The 24,266-nt window shown below is 47.3% G+C and overlaps 1 protein-coding gene across 1 annotated transcript; it reads left to right on the top strand.

The window, feature by feature from the left end:
• Window positions 1–408: 408 nt before the first annotated feature.
• LOC149340938 (dermonecrotic toxin SPH-like) lies at window positions 409–7,890 on the top strand. Its single transcript, XM_089551206.1, has 6 exons — window positions 409–475; window positions 2,694–2,922; window positions 3,523–3,654; window positions 5,110–5,232; window positions 6,826–7,057; window positions 7,650–7,890. Exons 1-6 carry the CDS (start codon window positions 419–421, stop codon window positions 7,888–7,890), a joined length of 1,014 nt encoding a protein of 337 aa, XP_089407332.1. The 5' UTR covers window positions 409–418.
• The last annotated feature ends 16,376 nt before the right edge of the window (window positions 7,891–24,266 follow it).

Here is a 24,266-nt window from a genome sequence, read left to right as displayed (position 1 = left end):
TGACTGATCTGGCAATGGCAAATGAAGGGAAAATATGGCTGACGTTTCACCATTGCTAACCTGGAAAGGGGCGAAAGCATAGTTTTGTCCAGGTGAACCGCCGTCCCGCCACGGTGGCTCAGTGGTGGCGGCCGCGTTTCGGTGGAGGCGAAACGCGAAAGGCGTCCGTGTGCTGTGCGACGTCAGTGCACGCTCAAGAACCCCGGGTGGTCGAAATTATTCCGGACCGGAGGCCTTCGCTGCGGCACCTCTTTCATCCTTTTTTCTTTCACTCCTCCTTTTATCCCTTCCCTTACGGTGCGGTCCGGGTGCCCACCAAGATATGTGAGACAGTTACTTGAGATAGCGGTTACTTGAATCATGTGAGATATGTGAGAATATAAGCCTGTTACTTCGCGTTGCAGAAGCGTGGAGCATCATGATACTCAGGCACCTCCTTGTAGCTTCTGTCGTCACAAGTCTCCTTCTTGCGAAGGTAAGTGATGTGAGCAAAGAAAACCTAACGAAAAAGATTCAGTGAAACTTGCCCGCTGAACGACAGCTATGTGGTAGGTAGTCTGCATGTCAGGTCTCTACGCCGCCTCGTTTTACGCGAGCCGGGTCCTTGTAGACAGCAACCAATCAGGCAACAGTAAGTTGCAGGCAGGCCTTCATGCACACGCACATTACTAACGCCCACATGCGATCACACATGCACCCGGTGCACATCGGTGGATAGCATTCTTACCCACCCTCACTCAGAAGCAAACTGAACCACATGTCCAGAGACAGCATATGCACCACAGCGCTGCCACTGCTTCGACGTGGCCAGATTGTGCCCTCTGCGGAAAAAAATTTGTGCATGCAATTTTTCGGCAAAAATTCATCCAGGATTGCATCAATGGTGCAGCTAAAGCAATACGTACCTTAACAGGCAGATATTTCCCACAGCAAAACATAACCTTTATTCAAGGTCCTGGTTTAGAAAGCGTTCTACCCAGAGACCTCATTAAAAGTTATCACTTATTTCCTTTCTTTATTAATATCGGCAGTGTTATAAACCTACAGCACTGCACATTTTGTGGCATAGTGCATATGAAAGAGAATTTTTATATGGTGGTCCATTTTGTGTCTTGTCTTGTGCCCCTCTATTCTTTCCGCTTTCCGGTATGTACAGCAAAGGCTGCAATAATATCGAAATTTCAGCAATGTTTCATAGTTACAAAAAGAAAAAAATATCCAGTGAGCGGAAGCCCTTAAAGAAAGCAAAAGTCTATGTATGCAAACCAACTCGCCGCGTTCCCGCAAGCCCTTTTCTTAAATGGTTTGCTGAGCATGAAGGTACCAAGGCATAGAAACGAAAAAGATGTCAACTGAACGAATATACTGTAAATAAGGATTTTGTGCAACTAAAAGAGAAAATATTGCTATAAACAACAGCATTTCTCTTTTTTTTACGGAAGAAAAGCAGGCATGCCAACTGACAAAGGAGGGCCCTGCATTCGCCTCTGACTGCAAAGTTAACGTGCGTGGATAAAAATTGTTAATACTAAAATGAGACGAGAGCTTATTTGGTATCAGGCAGCAAACGAAGCCTTTTCTCGCATTTCACCGATGCGCCACTTGAACTCAAACTACTCAGCTATCATACCTTCTTGCTTGCGCCTCAGAAAGTTTACTAAATAAAGGCTGTGAACGGCATGAAGCAACACTGTTGTTTAAACAAGTGGATACGCTTATGTTTACGCAGAAAAAGACTAGTGCGCATCCAAAAACGTCCGAGGATATACTATATTCGCAGTTCAAAACTTAAGTATACTTCGAGCATGATCGGTTGTTCCATTTCCCGTTTACTACCACAAGTGGGCTATCGTGTCTCTGGCTATACATGATGACTTACCGGCCCCGAAAGTCCAACCACCCAGTGATAACCACCCAGCTATCTTATCAAGAGGAGTTCGATGTATTTAGGAGTTGTTTCTTAAATGATCTTGTTACGGAAGTAGGCAGTTAACGCGACAAATACGATGCCTCTTTTTCCGTTGCAAAATCCACCGACTTATTACTCCTCCACTTTTTTTATTTTTTTACTATGCCTTGGGAAGTTGTACAAAATTCTCGCCGACCACAGCAAGGTTGCATAAAAGCCCAATGCTCTTGCCCCGCCGGTGCAGGCATAATGTTGACTTACAGTGGCGCTCATAGCGAGCTCCAACTTCAAGGTTCCGTAAGAGTTGCGGTAGAGCGTTGAACCACTGCAGCAGCAAAGCATGTGGTCATAGCAATTTCAGTGAGGTAGGTGAACTCCTGCTAAACACCCGGCAGGGGCCGAGTCACAACCGGAAACACGGGTTCTTGCCTTTACCTCTTGTTGTACGTTTGCGTTCGGTGAGAAGTTGGCGAGCAGAGCTTCGACCGTTCCCAAGTTTTCAACTGAGCCATGGGCACCCTGGCAGAGTGGCTTCGCCACAAAGCTTCATTTTTTTTTTGTATAATTGGCTTTACTGCAGAGCACTTGTGTAGTTAGGTGAATGGGTACGCCAGGTGCACAACTACCTGAAAATGTCCGCGTAGAACTGGGAGCAGTGCAGGCCTAGGAGATACGACGCGATGGTTACGTCTGGCCACTCAAAATTATCGTGTGACAGGTAATACCAGATAATTCAGGTAAATTCAGATGATACCCCTGTTTCTGTCCTCCGGCATATGTGCAGTGTGTAAAGCGGCCGTTTTACATAATCGGTCACATGGTGAACTCGGTGCAAGAGATCGATGACTACCTTAAGAGAGGCGCCAACGCTCTCGAGGCCGACATCGAGTTCGCCGAGAACGGCACCGTGTTGGGCACCTACCACGGCATGCCTTGCGACTGCTTTCGCGGTTGTTTCAAGCGAGAGCGAATGGCTGACTACCTGGACCACATCCGGGAAGTTACCAGCAAACGTGAGTTGACTGCGACTTTGTCATATTGCAACTATCATTGTTCTCCACACACAGAACAAGCAGTGGAACAAGTAACAGCGGCTGCCGACACTCATGCGCCATTGAAAGTTGAAAGAGCAGAAAAATGTCTTAACTGTTAACGCCGTCATTTCGTTAGGGCTTCCTAATGGAACAACCCTGTTCTGTATTTCATATTACTCTTTTCCTTGGTGTCAGCAGTGTCAATGTTTGCTTTGCAACACTACGTGTTTAAACATAATCCTCCGAGCAATCCCGTTGTGTCGAGAAGCGCGAAACAGTTTTGAGAATTATGCCGGCGGATAAACCGGTAGCTCGCCAGTCAATAGGAACGTGAGGAGAAGGTTGTGGTTGCCCGACATCATCTCGTACGATCCTGCTGACTATATGCACAAAATAAGACAAACAAAATGAATCTACGTCATTAATGTTTTCCATCGCAGCAGGCGAGCAGTTAAAATTTTGTGACATCCAATTCTGTGATGAAGTCTGGTCGAATACAGTTAGTTTGCTAGAATAAACGAGCTTCAGTAGTAGCGCAAGTAGTTATAACATTAATCGTTTTCTTTTTGTGTTCTACAGCCAAGTCAAAATACAAAGGCAAGATGAGCCTGTTGTTCCTCGACCTGAAGACCACCAAACTAAAGAACAGCGTGAAACCTAGAGCTGGTGTTACGCTTGCTCGAAATCTCTATCACCATCTCTGGAAAGGAGGTCAGTGAAGTTCTCCTAAAAAGGCGTTTTATCTTGAGAAAAATGAAAATTCTTTTTTGCCGAAAAGACATGGGCGCAGTAGCTGTCTCAATTCTCGGTACAGACCTGAACGTGCCATGATGGAAAGGAAAAGGAAGAATAAAAGAAGGCTTAGGCTGAGGTCTTTCAAGTGTTAATGAGATATGGAAAAAGAAAGGTGGGGTGGAAAGAGAATGAGGGAGGATACTGATGGCTTAAGGAGGGAGTAATTAAATACGGGCCCGAGAAACGTGCGGTAGCATCGCAACCTGTCGCGAAAGCACAGAGTTCCAGGAACTGGAGCAATGCTAGCCACAGGTTTTAAACATACTGTTCAGAATTAGCTACAGCGTAATTACTGGAACCTACGCTATAGATGCATAACTAGGCTGCTGTTAAGAGCTATACACCTGGGACAACGTTCTAAAAGCTGCACGGCTGACGTTAAGCACATCAGGCACCAAATTCTCAAGGTTGTTTACTCTCAGTAACGGTTCCTGACTCGATAACTCCAGTAGCCCCGATAATCACGAGAGCACAGCGCACGACAGACAAAAAACACATCGTTTGGTGACGGACCGACCAAATTTATTGCTCGAATTTATCAGCTGGATCACGTCCACACCAGGACAAATGCCTCTCTCTGTAATATTCTGTAATTATTTGTTCCTACCATTGGTTTCGCATGTTAGCCCTGTTATTTGCAAACTTCCTCTGCAGCCTTCGAAATTCTGCCCTGTATAAGGGACACAGAGTCCATTGCTTCTACAGCGTATAGTAATAACTCTACTGGGAATATCAATGGCGTATATAGAACGCTCACTGAAAATTCTTTGGCTGTTGACATGACGAGGTCGATTGCAAACATATGACCACCTGCCCATACGCGCGCAAGTTTCTCTTTGTGCCGCAGCAACATAAGAATAATAAATACGCGAAGCTCACCGACTATAATCTTTCAGTCGGCCTATCTGAAAAGTAGACGTACTTGAGTAAAGTCGCTGGAGTTTTACAAGGAAAAACAACATTATGGACTATGAAGCACGCTTGGGTGGGAGGCTACGCATTTATTTCGGCCACCTGGGGTTCTTTAGCGTCAACAATAGTCACAATAGACAGCAGCCTTTTCATTTAGCCTCCATACGTACAGTAGCAGCCTTAGTACGGGATCGTACCCATGACTTTACGCTCAGCAGGTGAACTCAATAGCCGCTGAACTACAATGACGTGTGAGAAGAGAGCTTCTCAGAGGTTCCCGCCGCCTTTTTAACAGCTAAAAGCAGGCCCGAGCCAGGCGCCTGCCTTTCTCAGGGCTAAAACCCTTGTAATAGGTCTAGCCCGGAACTCCCGAAATTCTCTTCGACACGCAATCAAATATATTTAAAGCGAATTTCTTTACTCGTATAGTTTTGTTTTTAATTTTTTGCGCTAATGCAGTGCCTCCAAAGTACCAAATGAACGTACTACTATCCATTGGCTACGTAAAAGACCGGGATGTCATCAGAGGTGCCATGGCATATCTGGAACAAAGAGGACACGAGCATCTTTTAGACAAAGTTGGTGAGTTCAAGTCGTTTTTTCCAAGGCAGGAAAACGTTGCCAGGACTTGAGTGTAACGAAAGACCTGACGTTTGAAGGTTTATAATTCATGTAGCCCAAACTTTTGCCCTTTCGTTAAGGGGTGGTACAGCCTCGATCTAGATGTCTACATATAAACAATAAAAAATTACTCTTCCTATGTGTATACCCTTGCCATAAATATATCGTTTTTTTTTTTTTTTTAAGCGGAGCCTGCGGCAAATGCTTTTTTTTCTGTGCATGCATAGCATTGATTAGCAATTGCTCCTATGTCTACAGTTCATATATTTGCTACTGGAGTATGATTCACTTCAAGGCCGGCTCAAGAAGCTGTACTTAATTCCATAGTGCCACTAGAGGAAAGTGCAGTACCACAGTATGTATTCATCAATATGGAGAAGGTGTAAAATACGTCCACGTCCTTAATGACCAGAATATGCTGCTTCCCTTACAGGTGCACCTTCCGGCAGCAAATGTAATTGCTGAACACTTACAACGTTTACGGGTTGTGCCGAAAACACATTTTGCTTTTTTTTATTCATATTTAATTCAACTATGTTCTGGATGTAAAGTTTAGGTTAACTTGAGTCACAGTGTCCACTTCATTAAGCTGTCGCAAAGAGTGTGGTGATTTCGTAGAAAAGGCTTCCGCGTGGTGGGACGTGACGAACTCCGCCTTCATTCTTAATTGGGCTCTTTGTCCGAAATATTGGTGAGCATTGTGCCAAGGACGTACTTTGAATGTTAACACAACAAGTCAACACGGTGAGGAACCTCCAATATCTTTTACTGGCCTTGTTGACAGAAAATAAAGCCCAATACGAAAACTAAACTAGGAAAACTTTCTTTTTTTTGCGCATTCATTCAATAATACTTTCGTTCGTTCACTCTTTCGTTCATCTTAGATATTCCCACTTCGAAATGATGATATGGTATGGTATGGTATGGTATGGTATGGTATGGTATGGTATGGTATGGTATGGTATGGTATGGTATGGTATGGTATGGTATGGTATGGTATGGTATGGTACGGTATGGTATTAATTTCCACCAGCTAGGGTTCTTCAACATGCGCTGGCATCGCACGCACAAGGGTTTTTGCATTTCGCCTCCATTGAAATGTGGCCGTCTTGGGCGGGGTTTTTGATCCCGCGTCCTTGGCTCTTCGACCGAATCTCATAGTCATTAAAGCCATAGCCTTAGCCATAGCCGTGGTGCGTAAAAAAAGTGTCGTTGTATTTACAGATTTATTTACTTTTTTCATAACGGAAAGTAGCTGCGTCCATTACCCTGGAATTTTCTCTACTTCACCCCTCAATATTCGATTCCCTTGCTCCTTCGGCATACGCGTCCCATCGATAGATATCCTCTTGTAGCTCAAAAAAAAACCTCTGGCTGTTCTCTATAATACGTGGCTTCACGCTGTAGAGAGTTGTGCCTAGTTCATCTGAGGCATTCGATTTAAAAGTGGTGCATTGGTATACTGTAACGACTGCTCCACCGAAGCTGCCAGAACTGTGGCAACTCTAAGCTTAGAGCTGCCCCCCTGCCCTCCCCTTTCCCCCACCGGCGCAGGTTTCGACGTGGGTATGAATGATCCGCTGGAGCGGATCGGTCGCATGTACAAAACGCTGGGAATCACTCGCCATCGGTGGCAGGGTGACGGCCTCTCCAACTGCGTGCGATTCCTGAAGTCCGTCACCAGACTGATTGCGGCCGTCAAGATGCGCGACAGCAAGACAGGCTACATGGACAAGGTGTACCACTGGACCGTCGACCTGCCGCTCCCCATAGCGATGAGCATCAGGTCAGCTACACCAGTTTTAACGCTATGCGATACAACACCCGGCCACGCGGTAATGCTTTTTTCCCCGCGCAGGTAGTAGGCAGTGATTGAATAATGCCAACGGAAAAGGTCTACTCTTTTCTTCGCATGTGCCTCACTTTTGGGTAAGAGGAAAAAGGAAGGGAAATGAGGAGCTCGTTATGAAGGAAGCCAACCGTCAGAGAAACCAAGGAGCATAAAGGAATGTACATTTTTTTTTAAATTTTGGTGTTGATCAGTGGAAGATTAATAGTGAAATTATAGTGAAATAGTGAAATACGGGCGACAGTCTTTCACGGGCGACCGCTAATTAGCTTCATGTGGTAACATTGTTACGGAGGGAAATTAAAGGTCCACTCAGATTTACAAAGTAATAAACATGATGTGCGGTTTATATAATTGTCGAAGCTGCTTTCGCATCTTTTTTTTTTTAACATGCGGTCCATTCAGGTCTCTTTATGTTAAAGTAGACGGTAAAGTGCTGCAGATGCATTCCATGTATTCAGGTACTGGAAGTGCCTCCATTTTTATTCTTGGGAGCACGGATGCATTTTCACTCTTGATTCTATCGCAGGCACGGCGTTGATGGCATCATCACCAACAGGCCCGAAAATGTGCTACGAGTTGTCAAGAGCATATTCTTTCGGAAGCGGCTCAGGGTGGCCAACATTACAGACAGCCCTTGGAGCAGGTATCGCAGAGAACCAGATGAGATCAAAGACGACGTAGACACAGGGCCTGAAATTTTGGGTGGAGAAGACGGCCAATCGTGGATGACGTATCTTAATGACCAACAGTCAAACAAGTTCGAATGAAGCCGGTTCTCTACAAAATTTTAAGTGCCTTAATAAACGTTCAGAGTTCACAATAAAGTAATAATTTGTGTCACTAATACCTTCTCAATAAAGGTAAGGTCAGTTTCAAAATGAATACATTTGACAGCCGAATGCGTTCTTCGCGTAATGGCGCAGCGTTAAAAATCTAAGCCTGTATCTCGCCATGTCATTTCAGTGCTGTATCTGTGTAACCAGCCAGCATTCGTTACGAAAGCTGCGTGTAATACGTATAATAGTGCGTGTAACATTTACACTCCGAACCAGTGCTATGAGTAAAACATTACAGTTTGGTTGTCAGGTTACGTCCTAGGCATGATCCAATAAGTTTGGCTTAATCAGCGAGCGGCTGTCCTCATGAGGTAAGTTGATTGCCACATGATTGACTCAAACAGCGTAGTAGCATGTGCAATTAAAATAAAAAGCCGTTAATGCTGTGCTCTGACGCTATATAAAGTACCACGTGTCAGCACTTTTCTACCTCTTGTGTACCACACAATCCAAAAAAAAAGAAAGCGCAATTTCCAATCCTTCTAATAGCACTATGGCAGCCACAACGAAAGCATTGTGGCGCTATGCAGCTAAAGCGCTCGACAATGCCACAGCCGCTCCCTTTTTTAGGCGTTGGTTTGGTTTATAAAGTTTAATGTCTTAAAACGACTCAGGCTATGAGAGACATCGTAGTGAAGGGCACCGAATAGTATAGACGCCCTGAGGTTATTTAACGTGCACTAAGACTGCACAGCATACGGTTCTCTTGCATTTCACCTCCACAGAAATGCGACTGCTGCGGCCGGGATCGAACCCGCCTCTTTCGGGTCAGCAGCCGAGCGCCATAACCACTAAGCCACCTCGGTGGTTTTTCGGCATTGTTGGGTCTGCGTTTATTTCTGTCTGAACTTGATGTTCTCACCTCCTGTTTCCCATCATCTCGCCCCTTCATGTCAGTCCACCCGTCAAAGCGTTTAGCCAGCACGATGATGATGATGATGTCCTCAGGCTGTCGGTCCAGCTAAACTTCATTCTTTTCTCTTTCCTGCGTCTTCTCTCCCTTCTCACCCCACAACCTTATCACAGGAGAAGCTGTGAACGGTAGTAAGTAAAAATAAAAATAAAAGGCAGTATACCTGGATTATACCAACATGTCGCGTTTACAGGCGGCACAGAGAAGAGGATTTTTTATTACTGACTGAAGCAAATTTTTGCTCGTCAGCCCTCGAAGATAAAAAAACCACGGCCGGCGCACCTGCTCGCGCCACGCACGCGGCACCGATTGCAAACTCTAAAGGAAGAAAAAGGGCTCTTTTCCAGCTCCCTACGCCGCTGTGCACCACGACTTGTCGTCAGGGATGGCCGAGTCAAGTGTGAGTAGCGGGCTTTTGATAGCTCACGAGTGCTGAACGTGCAGTGAATTCAAGTGCAGGTATCCAACGTCCGTAACGACGTGGCAAACAGGATGTCGATCCTCCAGTCTCAAGGCCTTTAGATGCCGGGATGCTTCGGTTCGCTTTCTGGCGGGAGGGAAACCCAGTCATTAATTATGCAGGAAGTAGTCACGGGATATGACGTTAAAGACAATTCGGTGGGCGAAATAAACGAAGCCGTGAACGCCGTAAAAATATCCCGCTACAGCTAGCGTAAAAGAAACATGCATAAAACAGCAGTAACATCTCGTCTCAGTATGCTTTCTATCTTTCAACAGATACAAATACACGCTTCAAATTGATAAGAAACTGTATTTCTCGTGTGTTATCCCCGTTGTGTACGACTGTTCCTTTCTTGCCATCTGGCAGGCGCCGCCTCCCAGCTCAATTTATGCTTTCGGACGCCTAAATCTTCTTAACTTATTCTGAGCAGTCACTGCATAATCATAGTATCAGTTGTTGGTCATCGCCTCTCTTCTCAGCCTTGATTTCCTGTGTCTCGTTCTGCTAGCGTTGTTAGCATTCAGTCAAGTATCAGTAGGCCCGCTTCATCGCCATAGGACCATACACGTAAAATAAGCTGATCCCAAATTGATAGTAGTTTAATTAGGACTTTAAAAAATAGACTGAATTCCAAATTGCTGCTCAGCCTTGTTGATGGACCATCTTGAGCGCAGAAGTGCGAAAAAAGTCTTCACGTTGATGTCTTCAAATTTTTACACTGGAATGTCCCACCACTTCCTAGAGCCCTGCCCAGGCTGAGCCCCAGATTGAGCCTCAGTCTGTGCCTCTGGCGGAGCCGCCGGCAGAGCCACCCTTGGTCACGCCCCTGGTTGAGCCTTTGGTCGAGCCTCAGGCTGTGCCCGTGGCAGAGCCCCTGGTTGAACCCCTTGTTGCGCCCCTGGTAGAGCCCCTCGCTGATCACCAGGCTAAGGTCCAGGCTGAACCCCCTGCTGTGTCCAAGTCTGAGCCTCTGGTTGCTACGGCCCCAACGCCGGGGATAGAGCCGGTTGTGAAAGAGAAGTCCTTCAGCGCCGCTGTCGCTGAGTTCTTGGCCATAGCCGCTGCCGCAGCTCTGTTCGTTGTCGTCCTCGTGGTCGCGCTCAGGCATCGCAAGCTGACCAGGTTTGGCAGTGACCGCGAGACATTATGCACCAGCGAGGCCTGCGACCGACTGGCTGGGGCGTTGGTCTCCAGCCTAGACCCGACGTCGGACCCATGCGACGACTTCTACGCATTTGTCTGTGGACAATACACGGGCGTGCAGTCAACTGGAACCGCCTTCGGCGATATGCAGGCCGAGCTCTGGAGAAGAGTCAAAGACGTGATCGCCACAGGTACTGACCGGGCATGTACTGTATTTGCCATAAGTGACCAGGAGACGGAGCTTGTTACTCAGCCGTACAGTGGAGCCCTTACGGCAGCCCTGAAAGACTAAAAGGTCACCATTGGTGAGGACAGAGGCTCTTAATGCCATAAGTGCTCCACTATACAGTTAAGAAACAAACGCTGTTGCCTGGTTAATTTAGGCAAGAACTTTACGTGAACATCGCGGTACTGCATACTTTGAAGGTTCGGTCATTATCATATGGCAGGCATAAATTGAATGCTGTATTCTACGTTTTTTGTTTTGTTTTCGCAATCCTAAACTAGGAAGAGCCCTAGCCTTAGCAGGTGACGGCACATCGTGTTAAGAGAGTTTCTCAAGTTCATTCGAGGTTGTCACTGCGACAAGTATGCGCAGCCCAATAGATGCCAGACTAAAAAATCAAGATAAGCTACCATAGCTTGGAATAACGGAAAGCAGAGCGAGTCGGGATTGCCTGTAAAACACTGCGCAGAGAAAAAAAAAACTCTGCCTCTCCCGTAACCGAGAGTAGAGTAAGCATGAAATGTTTACGGGCATAATGCGAAGCGCACACGGACACGACGAGACGCAGGCCTGACAAGAATGTTTGGTTTGGTTTGGTTTATGGGGTTTAACGTCCCAAAGCGACTAAGGCTATGAGAGACGCCGTAGTGGGGGGCTCCGGAAATTTCGACCACCTGGGGATCTTTAACGTGCACTGACATCGCACAGTACACAGGCCTCTAGAATTTCTCCTCCAAAGAAATTCCAGCCGCCGCGGCCGGGATCGAACCCGCGTCTTTCGGGTCAGCAGCCGAGCACCATAACCGCTGAGCCACCGCTGCAGCGCGTTCGAAACTGAAGTGCGTAGAGGCGAAAGCGTTTTCAGCACCACTTTGCGTATTTGACACTGGTGATGTTACCACTGGATTACGTCACACATAATTCATGACGAAGTAATGACAAATTACTGATTAGTGTGTAATGACTGATTAATGACTAAATACTAATAAACTGCTAATTAATGACGCTTAAGCTTCGCCTTTAGGAGTGGAACGCGACAGCGTGTTGTAGCGCTGCCAGGCAGTCCGCGGAACGCCACCACCCGTTCGGCGTGATGCCTCGTCCTTTGAACGCGACGCTTTTTGAGGAAAGGAAATTACGCAGTAATTCTCTGCCATCTCGGTGGACACCCGAGCCGCACCTTATAAGAAGGTAGGAACGCCACCACCCGTTCGGCGCGATGCCTTGCCCTTTGAACGCAACGTTTTTTGAGGAAAGGGAATGGCGCAGTAATTCTCTGTCATCGCGGTGGACACCCGAACCGCACCTTACAGGAAGGTAGGAACGCCACCACCCGTTCGGCGCGATGCCTTGCCCTTTGAACGCAACGTTTTTTGAGGACAGGAAATGGAGCAGTAATTCTCTGTCATCGCGGTGGACACCCGAACCGCACCGTAAAGCATTTCATGCTTAAATATTGTGGCATGTATGTGCTTTTTGCACGGTTATTAGAAATCGGAAATTATAATTCCGTGCATTATCAAACGCACAGCTCGACTGATATTTGATAAACATCGAGAAGGCACTGGCAGCAGTTATTTTTTGTGACTCGTTTGGAGACCAACCGGCGCTTGCATGCCGGTCGCGTAGGAGGGCTTAGAGAGTCCGTTAAATCTCGTTAAGTCTCGTACGGTGCCCGGATGTTCTCGTTCCAGCGCCCGGACTCTCGGTCTCGGCGTGACGTCACCACACTGCCGACAACGGGAGCTAAAAGCATTTCATGCTTAAAATACAAGGGCAGAACAGGCGAGAAACATGCCTGTTCTGTCTTCCTTGTGCCGTCCTAATTTTTCTGCGCCCTGTTTTACTAGAGTATCTTCTGGAATCAGTGAAATGGATACCTATAAAAAAATTACAAAACAACTTATGGAGTCAATGAGAAGCTCATCTGCATAATTTTTTTAGGCAATCTCCACACGCTGAAAGCAAGTCCCCCAACACGGTTTTTTGTGGGAGAAGTGTTGTTTTCGTTGATTGTGCAACCAGTCAACCACTTTCAGCTATTTCAAACCAGGCAGCCAGGTCGGTTATCAGCTGCCGTGGTAACCATCTTGCTGACACTTTCTGAAACTGGAGCACATCATTCTTAATGTATTATGTTGAGTAATGACCCAGCTCTACAGTCGTGGCTAGTGAACCATAGACAATCGACTATTTTTTCTTGTTAACGCTTAAACAGCTGGAATAGTCTCACCCGATCCAGTAGCGCCTTTTACTGATGTCTCAACCCTTGTGAATTTTCTTCAAACTTTCACTTTACTTTACTTTACTTTGTACTTCACTCTCTGCTGTGCGAGTCATGCATCGCCATGCATATCTTTCGTTCTACAACTATTTTCAGTAGGTTGCTCAGCTTAACTTGTCAGATATTAAATAACGGAACATTTCTTGTCTTAAGTGCATGTCGCAAATGGGGCCTCCATCTTTACACTGCTTGTATAGTAGTAGTAGTAGAAGACGTTTATTCGGCCAAAAGTTACAGGCCGAGCATATCGACCGCCTGGGCGACCAGAAGTCGCTGTTCTTCCTCCCCTTCAGCGCCAAGCCAGTCGAGCCAGGTGGTGATGGATAAAGAAGGTGGGGGGTAGGAACCCGACTGCTGAGCAGCCGGGCAATAGAAGAGGCAATGGGCAAGGTCCGCATAGTTACAGGGGCAGTTGGGACAGGAAGGATCCGATCGATAGCGATAGAGAAAGAGGCGAGACGGGGTGATGATTGCATTCATTTGAACGTGCCGAAGAAGGCGAGCCTCCGGCACTGTGAGTGATGGATGAGGGGGAGGGTAAAGGCGTTTGTCGAGGCGGAGCTCGAGGTAGACCTCTTTTATGGTGCGGCGAAGGGTGAGTCTCCCACCGTCCTCCGAGGGCTTGGGCCAGGGGATCAACGGTGCCCGGAAAAGTGTGTCACGGGCGAGCTGATGAGCCAGCTCATTGCCGTCAATCCCTGAATGCCCAGGGACCCAGCGGAGGAAAACGATGGAAGGCTGCAAAGCGGAGACCGCTCGTTCGACCTCCTGTTGAAGAGAAGGGGTTAGGGTGCGTTTCTGTATGTGGTGTATAGCGGCTTGTGAGCTGAATAGACTGTGTACTCTTGAAGAGAGGGAAGGAGGGCAAATGACTGGAGGGCATGCGCAATGGCGAGGACCTCGAGGGACAATGCATCCGGAGGGCGTAGAAACGGCCCGCTGGTGTGAGTTTCAGGAGCGGGGAGGTGGGGGTGGTACAGGGCGTAGCCGTAGGAACCTCGAGGAGCCACGAAGGAGGCCTCCGTGTAAGCTACACCCTGGGTATCAAAGAGAGGGGAATGGTGCTGTGCGGCCGCATGACGACGGCCGGCGTGCAGAACGGGGGACATGTTGGATGGAAGGGGGAGGATCCGAAGATTGGGAGCCGGGGTGGGAATAGGAGAGGTAAACGGGGCGCAGGGAATGGGCGAGATACCCGCTTGAGTCAGTAACCACTGACCCTGACGGGTAAGGGAAAGCCGGGCAATCTGCGAGTCATGATAGAGAGAGAGCAGAGAACGGAGAGGATGAAAGAGGCCTGTTGCAAAGATCTTTGCAGTAGAGGTAGTGATAGGGAGGTTGAGAGCTGCCTTGTAGAGGCCCACAAGGGCAGTCTCAAGAGCGTTAAGTTGAGTCTGATTGAAGGAAACGTAGGGTGCAAAGTACAAGACCTTGTTGAGGGCCAGCGCGTGGGCAACTCGGCACGCATGAGCCTCGTGGAGACCTGAGCGCCGAGTGACCACGCGCCGCAGGAGGTGAGTTACGGAGTGGCAGGTGGTGACAGCACGGTGGAGGGTTTGCACGTTCTTGCCTGCATGCAAAGGACAGCCAAGAACTTTGCACTGCGTGACGACAGGAATGGGAGAGCCAGAAAGGTGGAGAGAGACGAATTGGTTGTGTGAGCGCTGGTATGAGGAATGGTTGAGGAGAAGGAGCTCGGATTTTTCAGGAGCAGGAGAGAGGCCAGCAGTGGTGAGAAAGGAGTCGATGAGATCTAGGCCACGTTGCAGGGTGTCCTGTACGTGACCGGGAGAACCCGACGAACACCAGAGAGTGATGTCATCGGCGTAAAATATATGATGCAGGTCGGGAATTTCAGCTAGCTGGGAGGCGAGAGGGGCCATAGCAAGATTGAAAAGGGTAGGAGAGAGAACAGCACCTTAAGGAGTGCCTCGGGTGAGGCTGTGGGGGTCGGACAGATAGGTGTCGACTCGAAAGCGAGCGACACGTTTAGAGAGGAATGAGCGGATATAACAGTACATGCGGGAGCCACAGTCTAGGGAGGCGAGTTGGGAAAGGATGTGGTCGTGGCAAACACCGTCGAAGGCCTTGCGAACATCGACGGTCACAAGTGCGTGAATTTGAGTGGGGGTAGGTGACAGAAACGTGTGCTGGAGAACCAGAAACATGTCCTGTGCACAGACGTGGCGTCGGAAGCCGATGAGAGAATGAGGGAAGAACTCCCTCGTCTCGAGAAAATTAGAGAGGCGAGTCAGGGCCATTCGCTCAAGGGTCTTACCAACACATGATGTCAGGGAGATTGGGCGGAGGTTAGAGAGAGAGGGAGGCTTGCCCGGCTTTGGAATCATAGAAATGAGGGAGGAGGTCCAGGAGCTGGGCAGGCAGCCGCTGTCCCATGCATCATTGTAGGTTTTAAGGAGGAATTCTTTGGCGCAGACAGGAAGGTTGCGAAGTGTGGTGTATGTAATGGCATCCTCACCGGGAGCCGAGCGTGTAGCATTAGCAGCCAGAGCCGATTCGAGCTCCCGGAGAGTGAAGGATTGGTCCAGATCGGGGTTAGGTCCACCGCAGTACACCGGGTAGGAGGGTGCCAGAGGGGGCGGGAGATAGAGAGAGGCGAGCTGATCAAAAACATCGGAGGGAGTTCCTTGAGTGAGGGCTTTAGCTAGAGTGGGAGCAAGGGCAGGCTTAGTGCCAAGGAGGGCTTGTATAATATCGCTTGTTCATGCGAACTCTTCTACTACGAGGGTATTCAATAAAAATTTCCCCTGAACCACTTCCTATGGACTTTCCTATGGCAAACTTTCGTTTCCTATGGCAAACGAAAGTTGGCACATTTATTAGTTGTTCTCTACGTAGGCTCCCCCAAAAGGACACACACTTCTGTAATGTCTTTATGCCACTGAAAACACGTCACTTGTAGAAGTCGACAGGTTGCTCCAAAAGCCACTTTGTGACTTTGCAAATTAGTCTCATAATCTTCGGCCTTCAAAAATGACCTCGTTGTTGGAAACAGGTGGAAGTCCAATGGTGCGAGATCAGATGAATAAGACGAATGCTGTAGAGTTTCAAGCCTGCAGCGGGGTGCTTTCATCTGGGCAACAAGTGAGTTGTGAACTGGGACATTGTCTTGCACACGGCGGACACCTTTGGTGAGCGTGGCACGTCTCTTGGTTTTGATGGCCGCTCGCAACTTCCGCAGCAGCGAAGCATAGTATGCCCCCGTAATCGTGGTATCTTTTGCTAAGAAATCCAACAAGGTTACTTGGTGCTGGTCCGAAAAGACTGTGAGCATCACCTTGCCAACAGATGGTTGTTCACGTGCTTTCTTTCGAGGGGGCGAGTCCAGATGCTTCCTTTGCATCGACTGTACTTCAGTTTCGGATTTATAGTGATGGACCTAGTTTTCATCCTGTGTGATCAGTCTGCTTACAAAAAACCTCCTGGTTTTGATGGCACATCGTCAAAAGAGCCTGGGAACATTCAGTTCGTTCCTGCTTCCGGAAAAGTGTACCCAGCCGAGGAACCAAGCGAGCTGATACCATACACATTCGAAGATGGTCTTGAATGATTTTTCCCGCAGACTTTACACAAATCGTGACATATTGGGCTAGCTGTAGAATGGTTACGAGGCCATTTTCTGAAATGGCTGCCTCCGCTTGCTGGATGGTGTTTTCATCGATAGCAGAGTGAAGTCGCTTTTACATTGGAGCAGTTTACAAACTCCAACCACATTTGAATTGATGATGCCCGTTCTTGGCTACACCATATGATGGGGAATCCTCCCACAAACCCATAAGCGCGGATCCGTGAGCCCAGGCTGCATCACTGTTCACTTCACAACTGTGATCATTGAGTCCTTTTTAGTACTGAAGCCACGAGTGCGAAGCAAGTCACGTAAAAATGTTTAAATCCAACTTTCTCTGCAATAAATGCGTTTTTCGCTGCCGGACGAACACCAACATATACAGAAAGAGCCATAGAGTTGATTTTTACTAAGAACAAAAATTAGATCGAGTAGTCCACAGTGTCTCCATAATATGGCCCGCAAACTAATGACAAGTTGTAATGTGCACGCGTTCCAGTACCCCAGACAGCTGGCGCACCGCCTTCCCAACTCTCCGTCCTGCAAAAGTTCCAGGCACTGTACGTGGCCTGCCTTCGGCCTCCTGTCAGCGACTCCAAGAACACTCTGAAGACTTTCGTTGACAGCCAGGGTCTGGGGTTTCCTGGAACTGCATCGTCCACTGACGCTGTGTTGATCATGCTGCGGCTTTCGTACCTGTATGACGTACAGTCAGTGCTCAGCGCAAGCTTCCTTGTCGCGAACACCCAGCCTCAGAAGGTGCTGCTATTCAGGTACCGTGAGCCAAACACCCGTCTTAATTTCCTGTATAGCTGACATATGGGCTTACCACTGAATGTACTGCCTGGCCTTGCTGTTATTGGTATTATTGAAAAGGTATTGCATGTGATATATTACGAGTGGTGAGGTCTGATTGCTTGCAGAGTGCTTGCGTGCTGTCCGAGGATAGGTCCTAATGAAATCTGCAGTGACCAACGTTGTTCTAAACATTACAGGTGGCGGTCGCTTAGTGCATTTATAAATCAGGATGATTAGGTAAATTATGCCAAAAATTTTAGAGAAAATACCCCATTTTTCTGATACCACATTCCCTACTGACGATCTTCTACTCGAGAATTTTGCTGTTCGACAAGTCCAGGGGACGATACACGGCCTGTACGCAGTGGCAACTGTAAAATTTTACCTTACGCAAGCTGCACGAAACTAGAGAAAATGTGAACTTAGTTGACTTTATAATATGGCGTCTCATAATATAATGGTGCATTATACTCTAAAGCTATTTTGTAATGACGTCGAGAGACAGTCGAAACAGAGTTGTGTATGGCACACAAGATGAAGGCAATAATTGCATAAATATTTGGCGATCACCCTGTCTTGGCAGTACAGCGTGATGAAAACCATATAATAACTTAAATATCACTCCCACGTCTTAACAGTGCTCATTTCTTGATGGGTTCTTGTTGTATGATGAAACTAATGGGAGTACAGAATATACAATGCTACCAAGTAGCATCTCCCTGGCCACCTCTACACATATCTGTCGCCTTGCCTTTTTGCTACCTCTTCAGTTGCGCTCTTGAGTTTGGTATCCCTGCTTCTGTGCTACTTTCGTGAAAATGCAACCCTTGTGCCACTTAACCCTCAGGACCACCGTGAACGAGCGCTACGTCAGCTGGCTCACTGATCTACCCGAGAACGTGGCCTTTAGCTACCAGGTTTTGCTGGGCGTCTATGACGACGTGAAGAACCACGAGGATACAGTTCAGCGCTTACGCCGCACCGAGAGCGCTGTCCTCGGTCTGGTCAAGAGCATGGACGCCCCGGGTCTCTCACAAACGCACCTCATTGCGGTACGACCTTGCGTTTGTACATGAGGCGTGGCGCCTTTAGTGGAAATAATCGTCGGTAAATTGGCGGGATAATTTTATTTTTTAAGGCGAAAGCCTTTAATGTCTCATCGTTGTAAGCAGCAGTTGTCGACAGAGAATGTCACGCTTTTCAGTTGGTCGAAACGGTCGTGACGTCACAGTGCGCCAATTTCAAACGGGGCCAATTGTACTTTGGCTAGTAACCATGCAACCAATTGAAGGGACCATATTGTGATGCTCCAAGTAAGTGGGACTGAGCTTAGTTAATTGCTTAATTGCCAAATTAGCCTAATTAACTTCTCTAGTCAGGCCATATAAATAAATAAAACCTAGTAAGAAATTGGTCGAGCTCGGGAATCGAACCCCGGTCTTTGGAGTGCGAGACGAGCATGCTATCCACTCCGCCATACCAGCTCGATGGTTTGGAATGAACAAAGGCACGTCTAGTGAATACGGTGTCTTCGCTCACTGCCATCCTCCTCCCTTCCCTTCCGGCGAGGTTTAGGTGTCCACCGAGATATGAGAGAGAAATACATTTCCTTTCCTCAAAAACCAATTTACCGACGAGCGAGGCGTAGAACCGAATGGGCGATGGCGTTCTGTGGACTCCCTGGCAGCGTTGCAAGACGCTCTCGCGTTCCACTCTTAGAGGCGAAGCTTAACATCTTAACCACACATCAGTGACCACACTATAGGTCAAAAAAGTGCACCCCCCCCCCCTTCCTGAATTTTGACGGGTGTCCACCGAGATATGTGAGACAGTTACTGCGTAATTTTCTTTCCTCAAATACAATTTTCATTTTCTTCATTACGGGCCATCTTCGTCTTTCTTCTTTCACTCCCACTTCCTCCGTTCCTCTACGGTGCGGTTCAGGTGTCCACCGAGATGACAGAGAATTACTGCGCCATTTCCTTTCCTCAAAAACCGTTGCGTTGAAACGGCAAAACATCGCGCCGAACGGGTGGAGGCGTTCCGTGGACTCCCTGGCAGCGCTACAACACGCTGTCGCGTTCCACTCCTAGAGGCGAAGCTTAAGCTTAATTGGCACTTAATTAGTATTCAGGCATTAATCAGTAATTAACCATTAATTAGTGATTTGTCATCACCTAGTAATTAGTACTCAATTACATGTGACGCCACCAGTGCCACAGAAGCACTGAAAGTGGTGCGGAAAACGCTTTCGCCTCTACGCACTTTAGACAGCCAAAGTGCCCCTTAATTTTTTCCATTTTGTCATTTTAGAGCGCAGCTCTTTGGCGTCCGTTCCTGGGTTTCGCGTCGGCGTCGGCGTCGGCGTCGGCGTCGGCCTCGTAACCAGCTCCGCCTCCAATGTCACGCTTTTCAATTGGTCGAAATGCTCGTGACGTCACAGTGCGCGAATTTCAAATGGGGCCAATTGTACTTTGGCTAGTAACCATGCAACAAATCAAAGGGATCGTATAGTGATGCTGCAACTAAGTTGGACTGAGTTTAGTTAATTGCTTAATTAATCAATTAGCCTAATTAATATAGAGGAGAATGAAGAGGTCAGAAGAAAAGAAAAGAAAGACGCGCTTTTCAATTGCTCGGAATGCTCGTGACGTCACAGTGCGCGAATTTCAAATGGGGCCAATTGTACTTTGGCTAGTAACCATGCAACCAATCAAAGGGATCGTATAGTGATGCTGCAACTAAGTTGGACTGAGTTTAGTTAATTGCTTAATTAATCAATTAGCCTAATTAATATAGAGGAGAATGAAGAGGTCAGAAGAAAAGAAAGACGCGCGCCGCAGCGACAACAGCGTCCGCGGAAGGAGACGCTGCTGAAAAAAACAGATAAGTACGAAGCCGCGTTCCCTCCACCACCACGCACTTCCCTACTGAGTAAGACGTTGCTCGTTTCATATACGTTGTGGCGAACATCCTAGACAGTTCCAACAATTGACATGTTAATGACAGAACACGATGGATAGAAATACAATAATATAAATATGAAATAGCCTAATTAACCTTTCTAGTTAGACCGCATAAATCAATAAAACCGAGAACGAAATTGGTCGAGTTGGGGAATCGAACCAGGGTCTCCGGAGTGCGATACGAGCACGCTAGCCACTCCGTAATGCCAGCTGAATGGTTTGGAATGAACAAAGGCGCGTCTAGCTAATACGGCGTCTTCGTTCACTCCCATCTTCCCCCTTTCTCTTACGGCGAGGTGCAGGTGTCCACCCAGATATGCGAGAGAGATACATTTCCTTTCCTCAAAAAATAAATTTACCGTCCAGCAAGGCGTACAGCCGAATTGGCGATGGCGTTCTGTGGACTCCCTGGCAGCGTTGCAAGACGCTGTCGCGTTCCACTCTTACAGGCGAAGCTTAACATGTTAACCACACATCAGTAACACACGCAGACAGCCAATGGACGCGTCATTCGCTGGCAGCACTTGATTCATCATTCACAACCACATTCTTAACGTACGCTCCCTTGCCGCACATGCCAAGTACGTACACCACGATCACATTCGGCGCCATTCCTCTGTACTTTGCTTTGCTGAAACCTAGATGGATCCCGAAGAGCCTCTCGAAATCATAGATTTCCTATACTGCTGTGGTGCTCGCAGAGACCACAACAGAGCGGCGGGAGTCGCTATCTACTTGCGCACAGGTCTCTCTGCAATACCAGTCGAAATGTTTGGCACGTCACATGAAGTTGGCGAACTGTGCGCCGCAAAGTTGCCCAACGGCTTGCTGGTAGTAGCTGCCTACTTCGCCCCTACCGCACTCACGAAAGACGTCGTGCACTTCCTGCAACTCGCATTAACCGTCCATCGATCCACACCGATGTTAGTAGTGGGGGACTTTAATGTTGACATAAAGACAAACAGCAATTTCCTAACACTTATGCGGGAGAACATACCGTTCCTCTCGCTCGTAACGCGTCCCACGGCTGTGACAACCTCGCGAGGCACTTGTATAGATCTCGTCTTTGAGAATCAAGCATTGGTGTACCAAGTCGAACATATATCAGTCTATTTCTCCGACCACAAAGCTTCCTTCATGACTGTCAAGAACTGTTAGTGGAGTCTTTGTTAAAGGAATACGTGTGAAAAATAAAAAAAATTCTGTGATAGCGCATACATGTGTTGCTCGATTTCTTTGCCTCAATCTATCGAAAAGGTGAAACAGCTTATTTGCTGCGCTCAAATTTCGCATTACGAAGTAACGTAATCGTCGGTAATTTTTTTGCACCGTCGACCGTTACTTGGTATATTTGGCTTGTCCGTGATATATATATATATATTTACATTTTGGGCCGTTTTCTATTTCTTTCAAGTTTGTCTTTTTGCACCTTCGATCGTTACTTGGTATATTTGGCTTGTCCGTAATATATTTTTTTTTACATTTCGGACCTTTTTCACTCTTGGTATGTATTAATTTGTCGGAGTAAAATACTGCAATTTTCGTGAGCTTCATTAATATGTATATTTTGTGCTGTTTAGTTAACCACTTTATATGCATACCACTCCTCCTTGTAACACCCTCGGACGCAGATGGTATTGAAGTAAATGAAAAGGAACACTGAGCTAAGTCAGGTTGGCTTATGTTTCTATAATGGAGCCATTTATTATGTTTTATGATAACATATTTATAACGTTATTCTTTGAGACATTTACTTGAAGATAGTTCATTATAAAGAAAAACAAAACAACCACTTGCCCCCCGTGGGATCCAAACCCATGACCTCCGTATATCGCATATGGTGCTCCACCAACTGATCTATGGCGGCGGTTGTCCAGTCTAATACTTTCGAGCGTATTCATATTACATGTCCATATAAAATGCCGAAGAGTAAGAGCTGGCTACGCAGAAGAAAGGAAAACGGGATACTAGAACTTCGCGATCCTCCCGCCTCTAGAAGTTCTTCGTGGGCTATCAATTTTCTTCAGCGCGTTAGCGCCTATATCAAAAACAAAATAAATTTAAAAACTAATTTAAGTCCAAAGCATATGCCCAGGAAAATTTAGAAAGCTCCCTTACTTTCTGTAGTCTTTCTCAAAAGCAACGCTAATGTTTGCAAAAACCGGAGCTGCTGCTATGGACGTTCTCCTATGAGCATTCTGTGAGCGCGTGCCTCTTAGGCTAACTCCGCGTCTCAGCCACGCCATCTCAGTCTATATAAGTGACCTCCAAGTCGAGATATGACCACACTTGTGTAATCTTAACGCAGCTGCTTTACTCGGAGCGCAAACAGTTTGCACATCTATCCGGCTGTACTCGAGCACAAGTATTCTCTGTGAAACTCAGTACTTAGTACAAAATTTCGCCTCCTCTCCCTACCAGAGCAACGCTCGAGCATTCTAGGCAAGCATGCTCAACTCAGTACTGGAAGCCCGTGTGGCTGTCCCATCCACTCGTCTCAAATAGCAACCTGGAAATAACGAGCAGCGCACTAGTATGGCGTTTCATGTGTCATGTGTTTTGGCCACCTACAAGGTTAGGACACAGCTGTCAAGGTAGCTGGTGACCGGTCACTAGTAGCGATACCACATAGCAGGCTTGTCCGGAAGGTAATACACTGCACATCACCCGGTGAGTTACAAAGCTAGTCGAGAGGTAGGAGCACTGTCATATACTCTGAACATTCAGCTTCCCTCTTTGTTCTTGTTTAGTGCTCTGCACCAGCGCACGATACCTGCGCTGATCCAGACTCCCTCCAAATGCGGGATAAAACCCGTGATGAGCTTTCTGCCACCAGCGGTCATTCAGAGCCTGGCCTGCGCTGTTATTATAACGTTAAGAATCAACAGATTGTGGTAAAGTGATGAAGCGGTGCCATGAATTCTCGGGAGGCAGAGCCAATGTTAAGGACGAAAAAAAGACCGGGAACCCGCCAGATGTCCCTGATGACGTTTGCAAAATCGAAGGCTGAATTCCTTCGAATATGTGAGTGACGACAAGGCATAGTTCATGAACTGGAACTTTATGCCTCCAGGCACAATAATTACTTCGGTTGCATGCTAAGTAACCTTGAAACAGTTACGGCAGTGCATTTAAAGCAAACGGCGGGGACTGCTGACAAATGGCGTATACGCCTGATTCATGAGAGCGCCCGGGTCTATATCACGCGCGCCACCATCTTGCGTATGGCAATATTAAATTGGTAGATTTTGGAGGATGCCCTCCCTAGTCCGAATCTGGCGCCCAGTTACCTTCACTCGTTGGTTCATCTGAACAAGCATATCGCTGGAAAAATATTCACCGATATCGAGCTTACAAGAAGTGCGGTGACGTAGTTTACACAAACCAAAAATTTTTCCGCAGCCGTACTGGCCTCTGTGTCGTTATTTTCCGGACACGCCTCGTACAATCCCCGCCTGAGTGGTACTTGTAGAGTTGACGCTCCTGGGCACAGGACCTGAGGTTATTTATAGGTCAGGCCGATATCTATGCGCTGTCCAATCACGACAGCCAACTAGACAATAGCTGAACCAGGTATCGTGATTGACCGTGGCGTTGAGAGGTCACGACCGCTATCGACATGGCAGCTGAGACGCTAGCCAAATAGCAACCGATCTCATCACGCAAAAACGAGTCCGCTTAGCTTTACGAATTTAGGCCCAAGTCTTCGTACCAGGAACTGTTACCGCTTACCTCATTCTTGTGTGTCTTCGTTGCGCTGAAAATCCCGGTAATATGTCTGAAAGCCAGCTAGCTCAGCAGTTAACTCTTTAATATGTTTTGTGTCTGCTTTGTGCTTTCGAGAAACACAACAGGACTTGGTTGATGTCACCTACGACTCATTTCACTCCTGCTGTCTTTTAACAGGAAGACAAGAACCTCCGTTACT

Source organism: Amblyomma mixtum, chromosome 6 (assembly GCF_055824585.1).
Source record: "Amblyomma mixtum isolate Tamu chromosome 6, ASM5582458v1, whole genome shotgun sequence".
Taxonomy (NCBI): Eukaryota; Metazoa; Arthropoda; class Arachnida; order Ixodida; family Ixodidae; genus Amblyomma; species Amblyomma mixtum.
Note: the sequence above shows the minus strand (reverse complement) of the source record. Positions and strands in the feature narration are given on the sequence as shown.

Bases quoted from the DNA above. Each gene is read 5' to 3' on its own strand.
- LOC149340938 (XM_089551206.1), top strand. From the start codon at position 419: ATGATACTCAGGCACCTCCTTGTAGCTTCTGTCGTCACAAGTCTCCTT. The intron at 476-2,693 runs GTAAGTGATGTG...GCATATGTGCAG, and splicing joins CAAGTCTCCTTCTTGCGAAG to TGTGTAAAGCGGCCGTTTTA. The intron at 3,655-5,109 runs GTCAGTGAAGTT...GCGCTAATGCAG, and splicing joins TCACCATCTCTGGAAAGGAG to TGCCTCCAAAGTACCAAATG.